This window comes from Heptranchias perlo, unplaced genomic scaffold (assembly GCF_035084215.1).
Source record: "Heptranchias perlo isolate sHepPer1 unplaced genomic scaffold, sHepPer1.hap1 HAP1_SCAFFOLD_44, whole genome shotgun sequence".
Taxonomy (NCBI): Eukaryota; Metazoa; Chordata; class Chondrichthyes; order Hexanchiformes; family Hexanchidae; genus Heptranchias; species Heptranchias perlo.
Window position 1 is genome coordinate 9,407,902 of NW_027139453.1, and position 17,081 is coordinate 9,424,982.

General features: G+C 40.3%; 1 protein-coding gene across 1 annotated transcript in view; it reads left to right on the forward strand.

Moving 5' to 3' along the window:
* The window catches only part of LOC137312945 (deleted in malignant brain tumors 1 protein-like), a gene marked incomplete at its 5' end in the record, with an annotated part of 35,739 nt that extends 20,544 nt beyond the window's left edge, over positions 1-15,195 (forward strand). The window contains one exon of the mRNA XM_067979306.1: positions 14,825-15,195. Within this exon, the coding sequence (XP_067835407.1) occupies positions 14,825-15,195 (371 nt within the window). The remainder of the gene's footprint in view (positions 1-14,824) is intronic.
* Positions 15,196-17,081: the final 1,886 nt, after the last annotated feature.

The window sequence follows — 17,081 nt, forward strand, 5'->3', positions numbered from 1 at the left end:
AAACAATCACTACAATCTTGCTTTGCGCTCGGTATGACTCCAGCCACTGGAGAGTTTTCCCCCTGATTCCCATTGACTTCAATTTTACTAGGGCTCCTTGGTGCCACACTCGGTCAAATGCTGCTTACCTCACCATGTTTGATTATTTAATACCCATCTCACTTCCTGGAAAACGAGCTGATGAAACCCAGTATTGTTTGATTATTTAATATCCATCTCACTTCCAGTAAAAGGAGCAGGAGAAACCCAGTAATGTTTGATTATTGAATACCCATTTCACTTCCAGTGAAAGAAGCAGGAGAAACCCAGTGATGTTTAATTATTTAATACCCATCTCACTTCCTGAAAAAGGAGCAGATGAAACCCAGTATTGTTTGATTATTTAATAACCATCTCACTTCCAATAAAAGGAGCAGTCGAATCCCATTAATGTTTGATTATTTAATAAGCATCTCACTTCCAGTAAAAGGAGCACGACAAACCCAGTCATGTTTGACAATTTAATACCCATCTCACTTCCATTAAAAGGAGCAGATGAAACCCAGCAATGTTTGATTATTTAATACGCATCTCACTTCCAGTAAAAGGAGCAGTATAATCCAGGAAATGTTTGATTATTTAATACCCATCTCACTTCCAGTAAAAGAAGCACGAGGAACCCAGTAATGTTTGACAATTTAATAAACGTCTCACTTCCAGTAAAAGGAGCTGTAGAATCCCAGTAATTTTTGACAATTTAATACCCATCTCACTTCCAGTAAATGGAGCAGGAGAAACCCAGCAATGCTTGATTATTTAATACCCATCTTCCTTCCAGTAAAAATAGTCGTAGACTCCCAGCAATGTTTGAACATTTAATACTCATCTCACTTGCAGTAAAATGAGCAGATGTAACCCAGTAATGTTTGATTATTTAACACCCATCTCACTTCCTGTAAAAGGAGCACTTGAATCCCAGTAATGTTTGGTTATTTAATACCCATCTCACTTCCAGTAAAAGGAGCAGGTGAATCCAAGCAATATTTGATTATTTAATACCCATCTCACTTCCATTAAAAAGATCAAGAGAAACCAGTAATATTTGATTATTTAATACCAATCTCACTTCCAATAGAATGAGCAGTGGTATCCCAGCCATGTTTAATTATTTAATACCCATCTCTCTTCAAGTAAGTGTAGCAATAGAAACGCTGCAATGTTTGATTATTTAAAACGCATATCAGTTCCAGTAAAAGGGGCAGGTGAATCCCAGTAAGGTTTGATTATTTAATACCCATCTCACTTCCAGTAAAAGGAGCAGTAGAATCCCAGTAATGTTTGATTATTTAGTACCCATCTCACTTCCAGTAAAAGGAGCTGGTGAAACCCAGTAATGTTTGCTTATTTAATACCCGTCTCACTTCCTGTAAAAACAGCTGTGGAATCCCAGTAATGTTTGATTATTTAATACCCATCTCACTTCCAGTAAAAGGAGCAGTAGAATCCCAGTAATGTTTGATTATTTAGTACCCATCTCACTTCCAGTAAAAGCAGCAGGAGAAACCCAGTAATGTTTGATTATTTAATACCCATCTCACTTCCAGTAAAAGGAGTTGGTTAAACACAGTAATGTTTGATTATTTGATACCCATCTCACTTCCAGTGAAATGAGCAGGTGAATCCCAGCAATGTTTGTTTATTTAATACCCGTCTCACTTTCAGTAAAAGGAGCAGTAGAATCCCAGTAATGTTTGATTATTTAATACCCATCTCACTTCCAGTAAAAAGTGCAGGTGAATCCCAGTAATGTTTGATTATTTAATCCCCAATTCGCTCTCAGTAAAATTTGTAGGAGCAACCCCGTAATGTTTGATTATTTAATACCCATCTCACTTCCTGTAAAAGGAGCAGTTGAATCCCAGTAATATTAGATTATTTAAACCGATCTCAATTCCAGTAAAAGGAGCAGTCGAATCCCAGTAATGTTTGATTATTTAATACCCATCTCACTTCCAGTAAAAGGAGCAGGTGAATCCAAACAATATTTGATGATTTAATACCCACCTCACTTCCATTAAAAAGGATCAAGAGAAACCCAGTAATGTTTCATTATTTAATACCAATCTCACTTCCAGTAGAATGAGCAGTAGTATCCCAGCCATGTTTAATTATTTAATACCCATCTCTCTTCCAGTAAATGCAGCAATAGAAACGCTGCAATGTTTTATTATTTATTACGCATATCACTTCCAGTAAAAGGAGCAGGTGAATCCAGGTAAGGTTTGATTATTTAATACCCATCTCACCTCCAGTAAAATGAGTAGTAGAATCCCAGCAATGTTTGATTATTAAATACCCATCACACTTCCAGTGAAAGGAGCAGGAGATTCCCAGCAATGTTTGATTATTTAATACCCGTCTCACTTCCAGTAAAAGCAGCTTTCGAATCCCAGTGATGTTTGATTATTTAATACCAATCTCACTTCCAGTAACAGGAGTGGTAGAATCCCAGTAATGTTTGATTATTTAATACCCATCTCACTTCCAGTAAGAGGAGCAGTAGAATCCCAGTAATGTTTGATTATTTAATACCCATCTCACTTCCAGTAAAAAGTGCAGGTGAATCCCAGTAATGTTTGATTATTTAATACCCAACTCACTTCCAGTAAAAAGTGCAGGTGAATCCCAGTAATGTTTGATTATATAATAACCATCTCACTTCCAGTAAAAGGAGCTGTTCAATCCCAGCAATGTTTGATTAATTTGTTGTATTTAATACCCACCTCACTTCTAAAAAAGGAACTGTAGAAACGCAGCATTGTTTGATTATTTTATCGTGTTTAATATCCATCTCACTTCCAGTAAAAGGAGACATAGAATCCCAGCTTTATTTTAATATTTTATATCCATTCAACTTCCAGTAAAAGATGTAGAAAACCAGCAATATTTGATTATTTTATTATGTTTAATACTCATCTCACTTCCAGTAAAAGGATCAGTAGAAATCCAGCAATGTTTGATTCCTCGATCATATTTAATACACATCTCACTTCAGTAAAAGGGACAGTCGAAACGCCGCAGTGTTTAATTATTTTATGATATTCAGCTCCCGCCTCACTTCCAGTAAAAAGAGCCAGTTGAATCCAGGTAATGTTTGATTATTTAATACACATCTCACTTCCAGTAAAAAGAGCCAGTTGAATCCAGGTAATGTTTGATTATTTAATACACATCTCACTTCCAGTAAAAAGAGCCAGTTGAATCCAGGTAATGTTTGATTATTTAATACCCATCTCACTTCCAGTAAAAGTAGCAGGAAAAACCAAGCAATGTTTGATTATTTCATACGCATTTCACTTCCTGTAAAAGTAGCTGATGAAACCAAGTATTGTTTGATTATTTAAAACCCATCTCACTTCCAGTAAAAGCAGCAGGAGAAACCCAGTATTTTTTTCATTCGTTCATGGGATTTGGGCGTCGCTGGCCAGGCCAGCATTTATTGCCCATCACTAATTGCCCTTGAGAAGGTGGTGGTGAGTCGCCTTCTAAAACCGCTGCAGTCCGTGTGGTGACGGTTCTCCCACAGTGCTGTTAGGAAGGGAGTTCCAGGATTTTGACCCAGCGACGATGATGGAACGGCGATATATTTCCAAGTCGGGATGGTGTGTGACTTGGAGGGGAACGTGCAGGTGGTGTTGTTCCTATGTGCCTGCTGCTCTTGTCCTTCTAGGTGGTAGAGGTCGCGGGTTTGGCAGGTGCTTTCAAAGAAGGCTTGGTGAGTTGCTGCAGTGCATCCTGTGGATGGTACACACTGCAGCCACAGTGCGCCGGTGGTGAAGGGAGTGGATTTTAAGTGTGGTGGATGGGGTGGCAATCAAGCGGGCTGCTTTATCTTGGATGGTGTCGAGCTTCTTGAGTGTTGTTGGAGCTGGACTCATCCAAGCAAGTGCAGAGTATTCCATAACACTCCTGACTTGTGCCTTGTAGATGGTGGAAAGGCTTTGGGGATTCAGGAGGTGAGTCACTCGCCATAGCATACCCACCTCTGACCTGCTCTTGTAGCCACAGTATTTGTATGGCTCGACCAGTTAACTTTCTGTCAATGGTGACCCCCAGGATGTTGATGGTGGGAGATTCGGCGATGGTAATGCCGTTGAATGTAAAGGGGCGGTGATTAGACTCTCTCTTGTTGGAGATGATCATTGCCTGGCACTTGTCTGGCGCGAATGTTACTTGCCACTTATGAGCCCAAGACTGGATGTTGTCCAGGTCTTGCGGCATGCGGGCTCGGACTGCATCATTATTTTAGGCGTTTCGAATGGAACTGAACACAGTGCAATCATCAGCGAACATCCCCGTTTCTGACATTATGATGGAGGGAAGGTAACTAATGAAGCAGCTGAAGATGGTTGGGCCCAGGACACTGCCATGAGGAACTCCTGCAGCAATGTCCTGGGGCTGAGATGATTGGCATCAAACAATCACTACAATCTTGCTTTGCGCTCGGTATGACTCCAGCCACTGGAGAGTTTTCCCCCTGATTCCCATTGACTTCAATTTTACTAGGGCTCCTTGGTGCCACACTCGGTCAAATGCTGCTTACCTCACCATGTTTGATTATTTAATACCCATCTCACTTCCTGGAAAACGAGCTGATGAAACCCAGTATTGTTTGATTATTTAATATCCATCTCACTTCCAGTAAAAGGAGCAGGAGAAACCCAGTAATGTTTGATTATTGAATACCCATTTCACTTCCAGTGAAAGAAGCAGGAGAAACCCAGTGATGTTTAATTATTTAATACCCATCTCACTTCCTGAAAAAGGAGCAGATGAAACCCAGTATTGTTTGATTATTTAATAACCATCTCACTTCCAATAAAAGGAGCAGTCGAATCCCATTAATGTTTGATTATTTAATAAGCATCTCACTTCCAGTAAAAGGAGCACGACAAACCCAGTCATGTTTGACAATTTAATACCCATCTCACTTCCATTAAAAGGAGCAGATGAAACCCAGCAATGTTTGATTATTTAATACGCATCTCACTTCCAGTAAAAGGAGCAGTATAATCCAGGAAATGTTTGATTATTTAATACCCATCTCACTTCCAGTAAAAGAAGCACGAGGAACCCAGTAATGTTTGACAATTTAATAAACGTCTCACTTCCAGTAAAAGGAGCTGTAGAATCCCAGTAATTTTTGACAATTTAATACCCATCTCACTTCCAGTAAATGGAGCAGGAGAAACCCAGCAATGCTTGATTATTTAATACCCATCTTCCTTCCAGTAAAAATAGTCGTAGACTCCCAGCAATGTTTGAACATTTAATACTCATCTCACTTGCAGTAAAATGAGCAGATGTAACCCAGTAATGTTTGATTATTTAACACCCATCTCACTTCCTGTAAAAGGAGCACTTGAATCCCAGTAATGTTTGGTTATTTAATACCCATCTCACTTCCAGTAAAAGGAGCAGGTGAATCCAAGCAATATTTGATTATTTAATACCCATCTCACTTCCATTAAAAAGATCAAGAGAAACCAGTAATATTTGATTATTTAATACCAATCTCACTTCCAATAGAATGAGCAGTGGTATCCCAGCCATGTTTAATTATTTAATACCCATCTCTCTTCAAGTAAGTGTAGCAATAGAAACGCTGCAATGTTTGATTATTTAAAACGCATATCAGTTCCAGTAAAAGGGGCAGGTGAATCCCAGTAAGGTTTGATTATTTAATACCCATCTCACTTCCAGTAAAAGGAGCAGTAGAATCCCAGTAATGTTTGATTATTTAGTACCCATCTCACTTCCAGTAAAAGGAGCTGGTGAAACCCAGTAATGTTTGCTTATTTAATACCCGTCTCACTTCCTGTAAAAACAGCTGTGGAATCCCAGTAATGTTTGATTATTTAATACCCATCTCACTTCCAGTAAAAGGAGCAGTAGAATCCCAGTAATGTTTGATTATTTAGTACCCATCTCACTTCCAGTAAAAGCAGCAGGAGAAACCCAGTAATGTTTGATTATTTAATACCCATCTCACTTCCAGTAAAAGGAGTTGGTTAAACACAGTAATGTTTGATTATTTGATACCCATCTCACTTCCAGTGAAATGAGCAGGTGAATCCCAGCAATGTTTGTTTATTTAATACCCGTCTCACTTTCAGTAAAAGGAGCAGTAGAATCCCAGTAATGTTTGATTATTTAATACCCATCTCACTTCCAGTAAAAAGTGCAGGTGAATCCCAGTAATGTTTGATTATTTAATCCCCAATTCGCTCTCAGTAAAATTTGTAGGAGCAACCCCGTAATGTTTGATTATTTAATACCCATCTCACTTCCTGTAAAAGGAGCAGTTGAATCCCAGTAATATTAGATTATTTAAACCGATCTCAATTCCAGTAAAAGGAGCAGTCGAATCCCAGTAATGTTTGATTATTTAATACCCATCTCACTTCCAGTAAAAGGAGCAGGTGAATCCAAACAATATTTGATGATTTAATACCCACCTCACTTCCATTAAAAAGGATCAAGAGAAACCCAGTAATGTTTCATTATTTAATACCAATCTCACTTCCAGTAGAATGAGCAGTAGTATCCCAGCCATGTTTAATTATTTAATACCCATCTCTCTTCCAGTAAATGCAGCAATAGAAACGCTGCAATGTTTTATTATTTATTACGCATATCACTTCCAGTAAAAGGAGCAGGTGAATCCAGGTAAGGTTTGATTATTTAATACCCATCTCACCTCCAGTAAAATGAGTAGTAGAATCCCAGCAATGTTTGATTATTAAATACCCATCACACTTCCAGTGAAAGGAGCAGGAGATTCCCAGCAATGTTTGATTATTTAATACCCGTCTCACTTCCAGTAAAAGCAGCTTTCGAATCCCAGTGATGTTTGATTATTTAATACCAATCTCACTTCCAGTAACAGGAGTGGTAGAATCCCAGTAATGTTTGATTATTTAATACCCATCTCACTTCCAGTAAGAGGAGCAGTAGAATCCCAGTAATGTTTGATTATTTAATACCCATCTCACTTCCAGTAAAAAGTGCAGGTGAATCCCAGTAATGTTTGATTATTTAATACCCAACTCACTTCCAGTAAAAAGTGCAGGTGAATCCCAGTAATGTTTGATTATATAATAACCATCTCACTTCCAGTAAAAGGAGCTGTTCAATCCCAGCAATGTTTGATTAATTTGTTGTATTTAATACCCACCTCACTTCTAAAAAAGGAACTGTAGAAACGCAGCATTGTTTGATTATTTTATCGTGTTTAATATCCATCTCACTTCCAGTAAAAGGAGACATAGAATCCCAGCTTTATTTTAATATTTTATATCCATTCAACTTCCAGTAAAAGATGTAGAAAACCAGCAATATTTGATTATTTTATTATGTTTAATACTCATCTCACTTCCAGTAAAAGGATCAGTAGAAATCCAGCAATGTTTGATTCCTCGATCATATTTAATACACATCTCACTTCAGTAAAAGGGACAGTCGAAACGCCGCAGTGTTTAATTATTTTATGATATTCAGCTCCCGCCTCACTTCCAGTAAAAAGAGCAGTGGATAGAAAGCTGTGTTTTATTATTTTATTACATGTATTACATGTAATACCCATATCGCTTCCAGTAAAAGAGCAATAGAAACCCAGCGTTATTTTATTATTTAATATTTAATAGATATCTCACTTAAAATTAACTGTAGAATTTCACCAGTGTTTGCTTATTTCATTATATTTATTGCACATCTCGCTTCCAGTGAAAGGATCTGCAGAAAGCCAGCAATGTGCGATTATTTTATGATATTTAATACTCAACTCACTTCCATTAAAAGAAGCAGTAGAAAACCCAGCCGTGTTTGAATATTTTAAAATATGTAATACACATTTTAGTTTCAGTAAATGGAATTGTAAAAACCCAGCAATGTTTGATTATTTTATTTCATTTAGTCTCCTTCACTGATTCCAGTAATGGAGGAGTATTAAACTCTCATGTTTGATATTTTTTCTCCTGTGTAACATTCAATGTATTACCCTGTAGATGAGCACGAAGCCCTTCAATTGATTGATTTTCAACTTTATTTAATCATCTTGTCATAATATGTTAATAGAGCACTGCGAAACTTGTAGCGTTTGCTTATTATATCGAGTTTAAACCCGGAGTCATACCCAAGTTAAGGGGCAGCATGAATAGTTGTAATGAGTTGTACACAACCTCTCCTCTCAATACATGAGCAGAATTGAACGGACCGTCCTTTTTATTCCTCGGCCGATTTTCTCTTTTCCATTGCCTTCAATAAAAGGGAAAATCCGTGAGGCGAATATTTGTCGGCGAGTTCCATGTCGCCTATTTTACACCATGTCCCAAAGTTAAAATTCGCTGCATGGTGACTTCCTCGGTTTAATGTTGAGCACATGTTTCATTAACTGGAGAACATGTTCTGTCGGACAGAAACAAACTGAATCAGTTGTGATAAATTAATTCCATTATTACAGATCCTTAGTCTTTGGGCCATTTAACGTGTAGACATTGATAGGAGGTGAAATTAGCGAATGTAGCGGAAGTGGGTCCCTTCAGAGGTGGAAAGAGTCAACTACTGTGGTTTAACGTGAAATGGGTCCTCTCGACCAGGATCCAATGCAAGTCCCGATGTAAGAGCGGGGCAGACGTTGGATAGCGAATATGCCCCCGTTTTCTCTCTCTCCAAATGTTTGTCAATTGCATTCAACGGAAATAAAAATCATGAGAGATGTAAAACGAGCTGCCGATTTCCTATTGCCCATTTTAAACCATCGCACAAAGTCAATACTCCGCCCAAATCAGTGAGAATAAGAATGTTATTTTAACTGGGTTTCAGCAAACTGAATACAAACGAGCAATACCCCAGTAGTGGGGAGTTGGATTTGGTAAACATACGGCCCAATGCTTCAGGGAAGCCAGAAGAGTGGACGCACAGCTTGACTCGGTAATTCTCAGAGACTCCGCCAGCGGGCACGCAGAGGGAGTCAGGTCCGCCTTTGGGAGAGCGCCACAATATCATCAAGTTCAATATTACCTGGGATTTTGAACGACCCAAGTTCATCGACCAGAGATCGTGTTTAAAATGATTCCAAATTGTTCTAAGGGAGCGGAGTTGGTCAACAACACTAGGTTAAAGGGCAAATGTAACATCTTTAGTTAAATGATCATACAAAGTAAACACATACCTGAGATCAGAAGAAATATAACCCTGAAAAATCATGATGCTAAGCACAACAACCAATTATTTAGAAGTGAAATAGAGAGAAAGAATGGGTGTAATTGGTCTCGGGCAGTAGCCCAACACGGGCGATATCGAATCGGGGGCCTGTTTTGCACTCCGCCCGATTTTCTTTACCATTGATGTCAACCGAAAAGTAAATGGAATAGGGTGTAAAGTGGATCCCCGATTCTCACCGCCCGTTTTGCAGTGTAAATTGGGCGACCGATTCCCATCACCTGGTTTGAGAATCGAGCAGGGTGTAAAATGGGCCATCGATTTCAAGCGCCCATTTTTCCCGATTCGTATCGCCCATTTTGCCCAATTCGCATCACTCGGGTTGCGGTATAAATGGGCCGCCGATTCGCATCCCCTGATTTGCCCGATTGTCCAAGATCAATTTCACCTCCAACAATTCTGGAAAGAGAAATCTAAAGTAATTTCAAAAAATGGTAAATTGGTGCTCACAGATATTCACAGGAACATGGGATGAAGCAGAGCAGAACAACAAAACCTAACACTGTGAACTGAGTCAAGAACTTTAACATGACGAGGGCAGAGAAGACGCTACTACATCAAAATAATTGGTGATTAAAAAACAGACGATTCACTAAATGCTGACGTCCAAAACACCATAGTACTTTTTCAGTAACATAAATATAATTTATCAAGGATCAAGGACGTCTCGGAGCGGCTACAGAACATTTTGGAGGGGGAGGGCGAACAGCCAGCTGTCGTGGTGCACATAGGCACCAACGATATAGGTAAAAAAGGGGATGAGGTCCTAAAAGCAGAATATAGGGAGTTAGGAGGTAAATTAAAAAATAGGACCTCAAAGGTAGTAATCTCAGGATTGCTGCCAGTGCCACGTGCTAGTCAGAGTAGAAATAGGAGGATATTTCAAATGAATACGTGGCTTGAGGAATGGTGCAAGGGGGAGGGATTCAAATTCCTGGGACACTGGAAACGGTTCTGGGGGAGGTGGGACCAGTACAAACCGGACGGTCTGCACCTGGGCAGGGCCGGGACCGCTGTCCTAGGAGGAGTGTTTGCTAGTGCTGTTGGGGAGGGTTTAAACTAAAGTGGCAGGGGGTTGGGAACCTGAGCAGGGAGAGAGAGGAAAGCGTAACAGGAAGGGACAGAAGGTATGGAGTAATCGGTAAAGTGTTAAAAAAGGAAAAAGCAGGAACTCAGCGTCACAAAACAGATTTGAAAGTTCTTTATCTGAATGCACGCAGCATTCGTAACAAAATGGACGAGTTAACGGCACAAATAACTACGTATGGGTATGATCTTGTGGCCATGACAGACACATGGCTGCAGGGTGACAACGACTGGGAATTAAATATGCCAGGGTATTTAACAATCAGGAAGGACAGGGAGGAAGGAAGGGGAGGTGGGGTGGCTATGTTAATAAAGGAAGGAATCACTGTAATACAGATAAATGATATTGGGACAAAGCATCAAGATAATGAAACAGTTTGGGTGGAGATAAGGAATAATAAGGGGAAAAAAACATTAGTGGGCGTAGTATATAGGCCTCCTAATAGTTGCAACTCTGCTGGAAGAAGTATTAATCAGGAAATAGTCGGGGCATGTAATAAGGGAACAGCTATAATTATGGGGGATTTTAATTATCATATTAACTGGACAAATCAAATTGGGCAGAGCAGCCTTGAGGACGAGTTCATTGAGTGCATCAGGGATGGATTTCTTGAGCAGTATGTAACTGATCCTACGAGGGGGCAGGCAACCTTGGACCTGGTCCTGTGTAATGAGTCAGGATTAATTAATAATGTCCTAGTTAAGGATCCCCTTGGAACGAGCGACCACAACATGGTTGAATTCCATATCCAATTAGAGGGTGAGAAGGTTGATTCTCAAACAAGCGGACTGAGCTTGAATAAAGGAGACTATGATGGTATGAGAGCGGAATTGGTTAAAGTGGACTGGGAAAATAGATTAAAGGGTAAGACGGTACATGAGCAGTGGTGTTCATTTAGGTAGTTATTTTACAACTTTCAAAATAAATATATTCCACTGAGGTAAAAGGGTGTAAAAGAAATGACAGCCATCCGTGGCTAAGTAAAAAATCAAGGACAGTATCCGACTAAAAACAAGGACATATAAGGTAGCCAAACTTAGTGGGAGGATAGAAGATTGGGAATTCTTCAAAAGACAGCAAAAAGTAACTAAAGGATTGATTAAGAAAGGGAAGTTAGATTATGAAAAGAAATTAGCAAAAAATATAAAAACAGATAGCAAGAGTTTCTACAGTTATATAAAAAGAAAAAGGGTGGCTAAGGCAAACATAGGTCCCTTAGAGGATGAGACCGGGAAATTAATGGTGGGAAACATGGAGATGGCAAAAATGCTGAACAAATATTTTGTTTCAGTCTTTACAGTAGAGGACACTAAGAATATCCCAACACTGGACAAACAGGGGACTCTACGGGGGGAGGAGCTAAATACGATTAAAATCACTCAGGAGATGGTACTCAGTAAAATAATGGGACTCAAAGCGGATAAATCCCCTGGACCTGATGGCTTCCATCCTAGGGTCTTGAGGGAAGTGGCAGTAGGGATTGTGGATGCTTTGGTGATAGTTTTCCAAAATTCCCTGGACTCAGGAGAGGTCCCGGCAGATTAGAAAACTGCTAATGTAACACCGTTATTTAAAAAGGGTCGTAGGCAGAAGGCTGGAAATTATAGGCCAGTTAGCTTAACATCTGTGGTGGGTAAAATTTTGGAGTCTATTATTAAGGAGACAGTAACGGAACATTTAGATAAGCATAATTTAATAGGACAAAGTCAGCATGGCTTTATGAAGGGGAAGTCATGTCTGACAAATTTGCTTGAGTTCTTTGAGGATATAACGTACAGGGTGGATAAAGGGGAACCAGTGGACATAGTGTATTTAGACTTCCAGAAGGCATTCGACAAGGTGCCACATAAAAGATTATTACTTCAGATAAAAAATCACGGGATTGGGGTAACATTCTGGCATGGGTGGAGGATTGGTTATCGAACAGGAAGCAGAGAGTTGGGATAAATGGTTCATTTTAGGACTGGCAACCAGTAACCAGTGGTGTTCCACAGGGGTCGGTGCTGGGTCCCCAACTCTTTACAATCTATATTAACGATTTGGAGGAGGGGACCGAGTGCAACATATCAAAATTTGCAGATGATACAAAGATGGGAGGGAAAGTAGAGAGTGAGGAGGACATAAAAAACATGCAGGGGATATAGACAAGCTGGCTGAGTGGGCGGAGATTTGGCAGATGCAATATAATGTTGGAAAGTGTGAGGTTATGCACTTTGGCAGGAAAAATCTGAGAGCAGGTTATTTTCTTAATGGCGAGAGACTGGAAAGTACTGCCGTACAAAGGGATCTGGGGGTCCTAGTGCAAGAAAATCAAAAAGTTGGTATGCAGGTGCAGCAGGTGATCAAGAAAGCCAACGGAATGTTGGCTTTTATTGCTAGGGGGATAGAATATAAAAACAGGGAGGTATTGCTGAAATATATAGGGTATTGGTGAGACCGCACCTGGAATACTGCATACAGTTTTGGTGTCCATACTTAAGAAAATACATACTTGCTCTCGAGGCAGTACAAAGAAGGTTCACTCGGTTAATCCCGGGGATGAGGGGGCGGACATATGAGGAGAGGTTGAGTAGATTGGGACTCTACTCATTGGAGTTCAGAAGAATGAGAGGCGATCTTATTGAAACATATAAGATTGTTTAGGTGCTTGATCGGGTGGATGCAGTAAGGATGTTCCCAAAGATGGGTGAAACTAGAACTAGGGGGCATAATCTTAGAATAAGGGGCTGCTCTTTCAAAACTGAGATGAGGAGAAACTTCTTCACTCAGAGGGTGGTAGGTCTGTGGAATTTGCTGCCCCAGGAAGCTGTGGAAGCTACATCATTGGATAAATTTAAAACAGAAATAGACAGTTTTCTAGAAGTAAAGGGAATTAGGGGTTATGGGGAGCGGGCAGGAAATTGGACATGAAGCTGAGTTCGGATCGGTCAATGCCCTGTGGGTGGCGGAGAGGGCCCAGGGGCTGTGTGGCCGGGTCGTGCTCCTACTTCTTGTGTTCTTTATATTTGTGGTTGGGATTAGATCAGCCATGATCTTATTGAATGGCGGAGCAGGCTCGAGGGGCCGATTGGCCTACTCCTGCTCCAATTTCTTATGTTCTTATGTTCTTATAATTACAATTAACCATTTCATCAAAAATAACTAAGCTTCTGGAAAAGCGAATGAACAAAAATAAAAGTGCACGGGATTGAAGGTGACCCTGTAACATGGGTTGGTAATTGGTTTGTGGGAGGAAAGACACAGGGAGTACGGATAAACAGAATAACTCTGATTGGCAGGATGTGACAAGGGGTATTCAACACGGGTCTGTACTGGGGCCTGAGCTTTTCACCATATTTAGTACTGACTTGGATGAAGGAACAGGGAATTGTATGACCTAGTTTGCAGATTACACTAAGTTAGGAGGCACAGTAAGTTGTGTAGATGGAATAAGAAATTTACAACGGGGCACAAACCGATCAAGTGAATGGGCGAGTCTGTGGCAGGTGGAGTTCAATGTGAGCTGGTGGGAGGGCATTTACTTCAGATCTAAGAACGGCAGATCAGAATATTGCCTTAATGCTGAGAGATTAAGAGCTGGGGAGTGGCAAGTGGGTTTGGGAGCCCAGGCACACACATCACGAAAAGTTAGTGCACAGTTACAAAAAGAAATCAAAAAGGCCAGTGAAATGTCAATCTTTACATCAAGGAGGCTGGAATAGAAAGTTGTGCTTCATTGTACAGAGTCTTCGTCAGACCCCATCTGGAGAACTGCGATCAGTCATGGGCACTACACATCAGGAATGATAGATTTTCCTTGAAGAGGGTGCAGCGCAGATTCACCAACAAGGTACTGGGGCTAAAAGGGTTAAATTATGAGGACAGGTTCCAAAAATTTGGTTTGTATTTCTTTGAGCTTAGAATGTTGAGTAGTTATGTAATCGAGGTGTTTAAAATGATAAAATGATTTGATGAGTGGATCGAGTGAAACACTTTCCCCTGATGTGGGAATCCAGAACAAGGGGCACAATCTTAAAGTTGGAGCGAGGGCATCGAGAAGTGAAATCAAGAAGCACGTTTACATACATATAGGGTCGTGGAAATAGTAATAGTAGCAGTAGTAGGTGCCGTAGTAACAGCAGGAGGAGTTGTAGTGTTAGTCGCAGTAGCAGTATTAATAGTAGGAACACCAGTCGTACTAATACTAGTGCTAGCATGTGTAATAATGGCAGTATTAATATTAGTAATGGTAGCAGTAGCAGCAGTATTAGTATAATATTAGTACTAGCAGTAGTAGTGGTAGTAGCAATGGTAGTAGCAGTCATGGAAGTAGTAATAGTAATGGTAGCTCTAATGGCGATACTAGTAATAACATTTGTTTTTGTTGACCTGTAACCAGATGGAATGTGAATCTAACTTAAAGTATTTTCATGGTAACTATGATCATAGTTATTAATATGTATTTATATGATAATAATTATTATTACTACTATTTAGGTCACAGAGAGCTCAGACTGGTATCTGGGAGCAGCCGATGCTCTGGCCGGGTGGAAGTACTGCACGGAGACCAGTGGGGGACGGTGTGTGATATTTACTTTGGTTTGGAAGACGCCAGTGTGGTCTGTGAGCACCTTCAGTGCGGAGCAGTGATCACAACCCCGGGAGGAGCTCACTTTGGGGAGGGAACCGGCCCAGTGTGGAAGGAGAACTACAAGTGCAGAGGGAACGAGTCCCGATTGTGGGATTGTCCGGTTTCATCCTGGGAACAGTTCAACTGCTCACATGGAAATGATGCCAGTGTCATCTGCTCGGGTGAGTCCTCACAGTCTATTGAACTGAAATACACCAACTGTTCTACTGTCGAGTAGAGTCTCACATCAGTGAATATATTTCTACCATTCACTGATCCACCAGTTTTACTGATGAAGTTCTCATATTTTCATTCAGCAATGGACGTGTCCCCGATGGTTGGTCAGTAGATTGGTTCATTACTAAGCTATATCAGACCAAAGGGTTTCACTCCAGCACATGTTTCATTAAAAAGTGGCTCGTCTTACTGTTTATTCTACCCGTGCGAATCCACCGCATTATTCAGAATCCACTGCGGATGAAACAAAATTGGAGGGTATAGTTAATACTGAGGAAGAATACAACAAAATACAAGACATTAACAAACTTGCAGAATGAGTGTTTAAATGTCAAATTAATTTCAATATAGTTAAGTGTGAGGTGGTGCATGTTGGCAGAAGGAATAAGTAGGCCACCGTACTCCTTGGAAAATAACACTCTTCGTGGGGTGGGGGCGCAAAGGGAACTGTGGGTACAGATTGCCAAATCATTAAAAGTAGAAACGCAGGCCAACAAAACCATATGAAGTGCAAACAAAGCGCTGCGTTTCATTTCTAGAGGAATAGAATTCAAAATCAGAGATGTTATGTGAAACTTAATTGTGACCTGGCTTAGACCACACTCATAGTCATGTGCACAGTTCTTGTCTCCATATTACAAAAAGGCTCTAGAAGCACTGGAGAAAATGCTAAAAAAGATTCACAAGGATGGTATCAGAACTGAGTGGGTACAACGATCAGGAAAGACTGAACAGGCTGGGGCTCTTTTACCTGGAGAAGATTGAGAGGTGACCTGATAGAGGTCTTTAAAATTATGAAGCGGTTCGATCAGGTAGACGTAAAGAAGTTGTTTCCACTTGCGGGGAGTATAAAACTAGGGGCCATAAAAATCAGATATTCACTAATAAATCCATTATGGAATTCGGGAGAAACGTCGTTACCCAGAGTGTGGTTAGAATGTGGAATTCGCTACCACAAGGAGTGGTTGAGGCGAAAGGCACAGATGCATTTAAGGGGAAGCTAGATAAATAAATGAGGGAGAAAGGAATAGAAGGATATGTTCGTATGGTGACGTGAATTAAGGTGAGGGGAAGCTCGTGCGAAGCATAAATATCAGCATAGATCCGGTGGGCCGAATGGCCTGTTTCTATGCTGTTAAATTTTAAGTAACTCTATGTAAATTCCGACAAACATCTCACGGGAACTATTGACATCGAACGCAAATGCTGTTATATTATTTAGACCATTACAAATGTTACCGGCTTAAATTTATCAATCATCATAATATTCATTGCAAAGATGGGATGTGCTTTTTCCTGGAAACCCTTGGATTTAATTCGGCAGCAGATAAATGTTTCTAGATGAGTTTTTACCTGGTGTGCACGTTTCAGTATGTGTTATATAGAGAACAATGTAATGTTGAGTGAATGGAACCTCTCGTCCTCTCCTTATGTTTATCACAGCCCGCCATTTCCGATCATGACTTGAATACGTTGGTAAAATCAATAATTAGTTTGCTGGTCCCTTTGTTTGAAAAGATTAATGTCCCTCGATGCGACACTAAAATTGTTTTTCAGCTTTGTTGAAGTTACCGTTGAAATTGTAAAATTGTGGCTGGGAGGAACTTTTGCATTTGACCTGGTGAAATTCGTGTCTTTCTGGTCATTGGGGATCTCGGTCAGAAATACACCAGTGACCAAGTGACGGATTGACACAATGCACCTGTTGTGCTCCAAATCACACAGGGCCATGAATTTTACAGAGTAGTGATCCAGGCAGCGCTGAAACCGCCCGTTACCCTGTGTCTGGATTGTGTGTCTACTTCCTGTAATATAGTATCACTATCTTCAACCATAGGTCCCAGTGATCACCCGCCAATCTCCTCATATGGTGAGGTCCTGATTGTG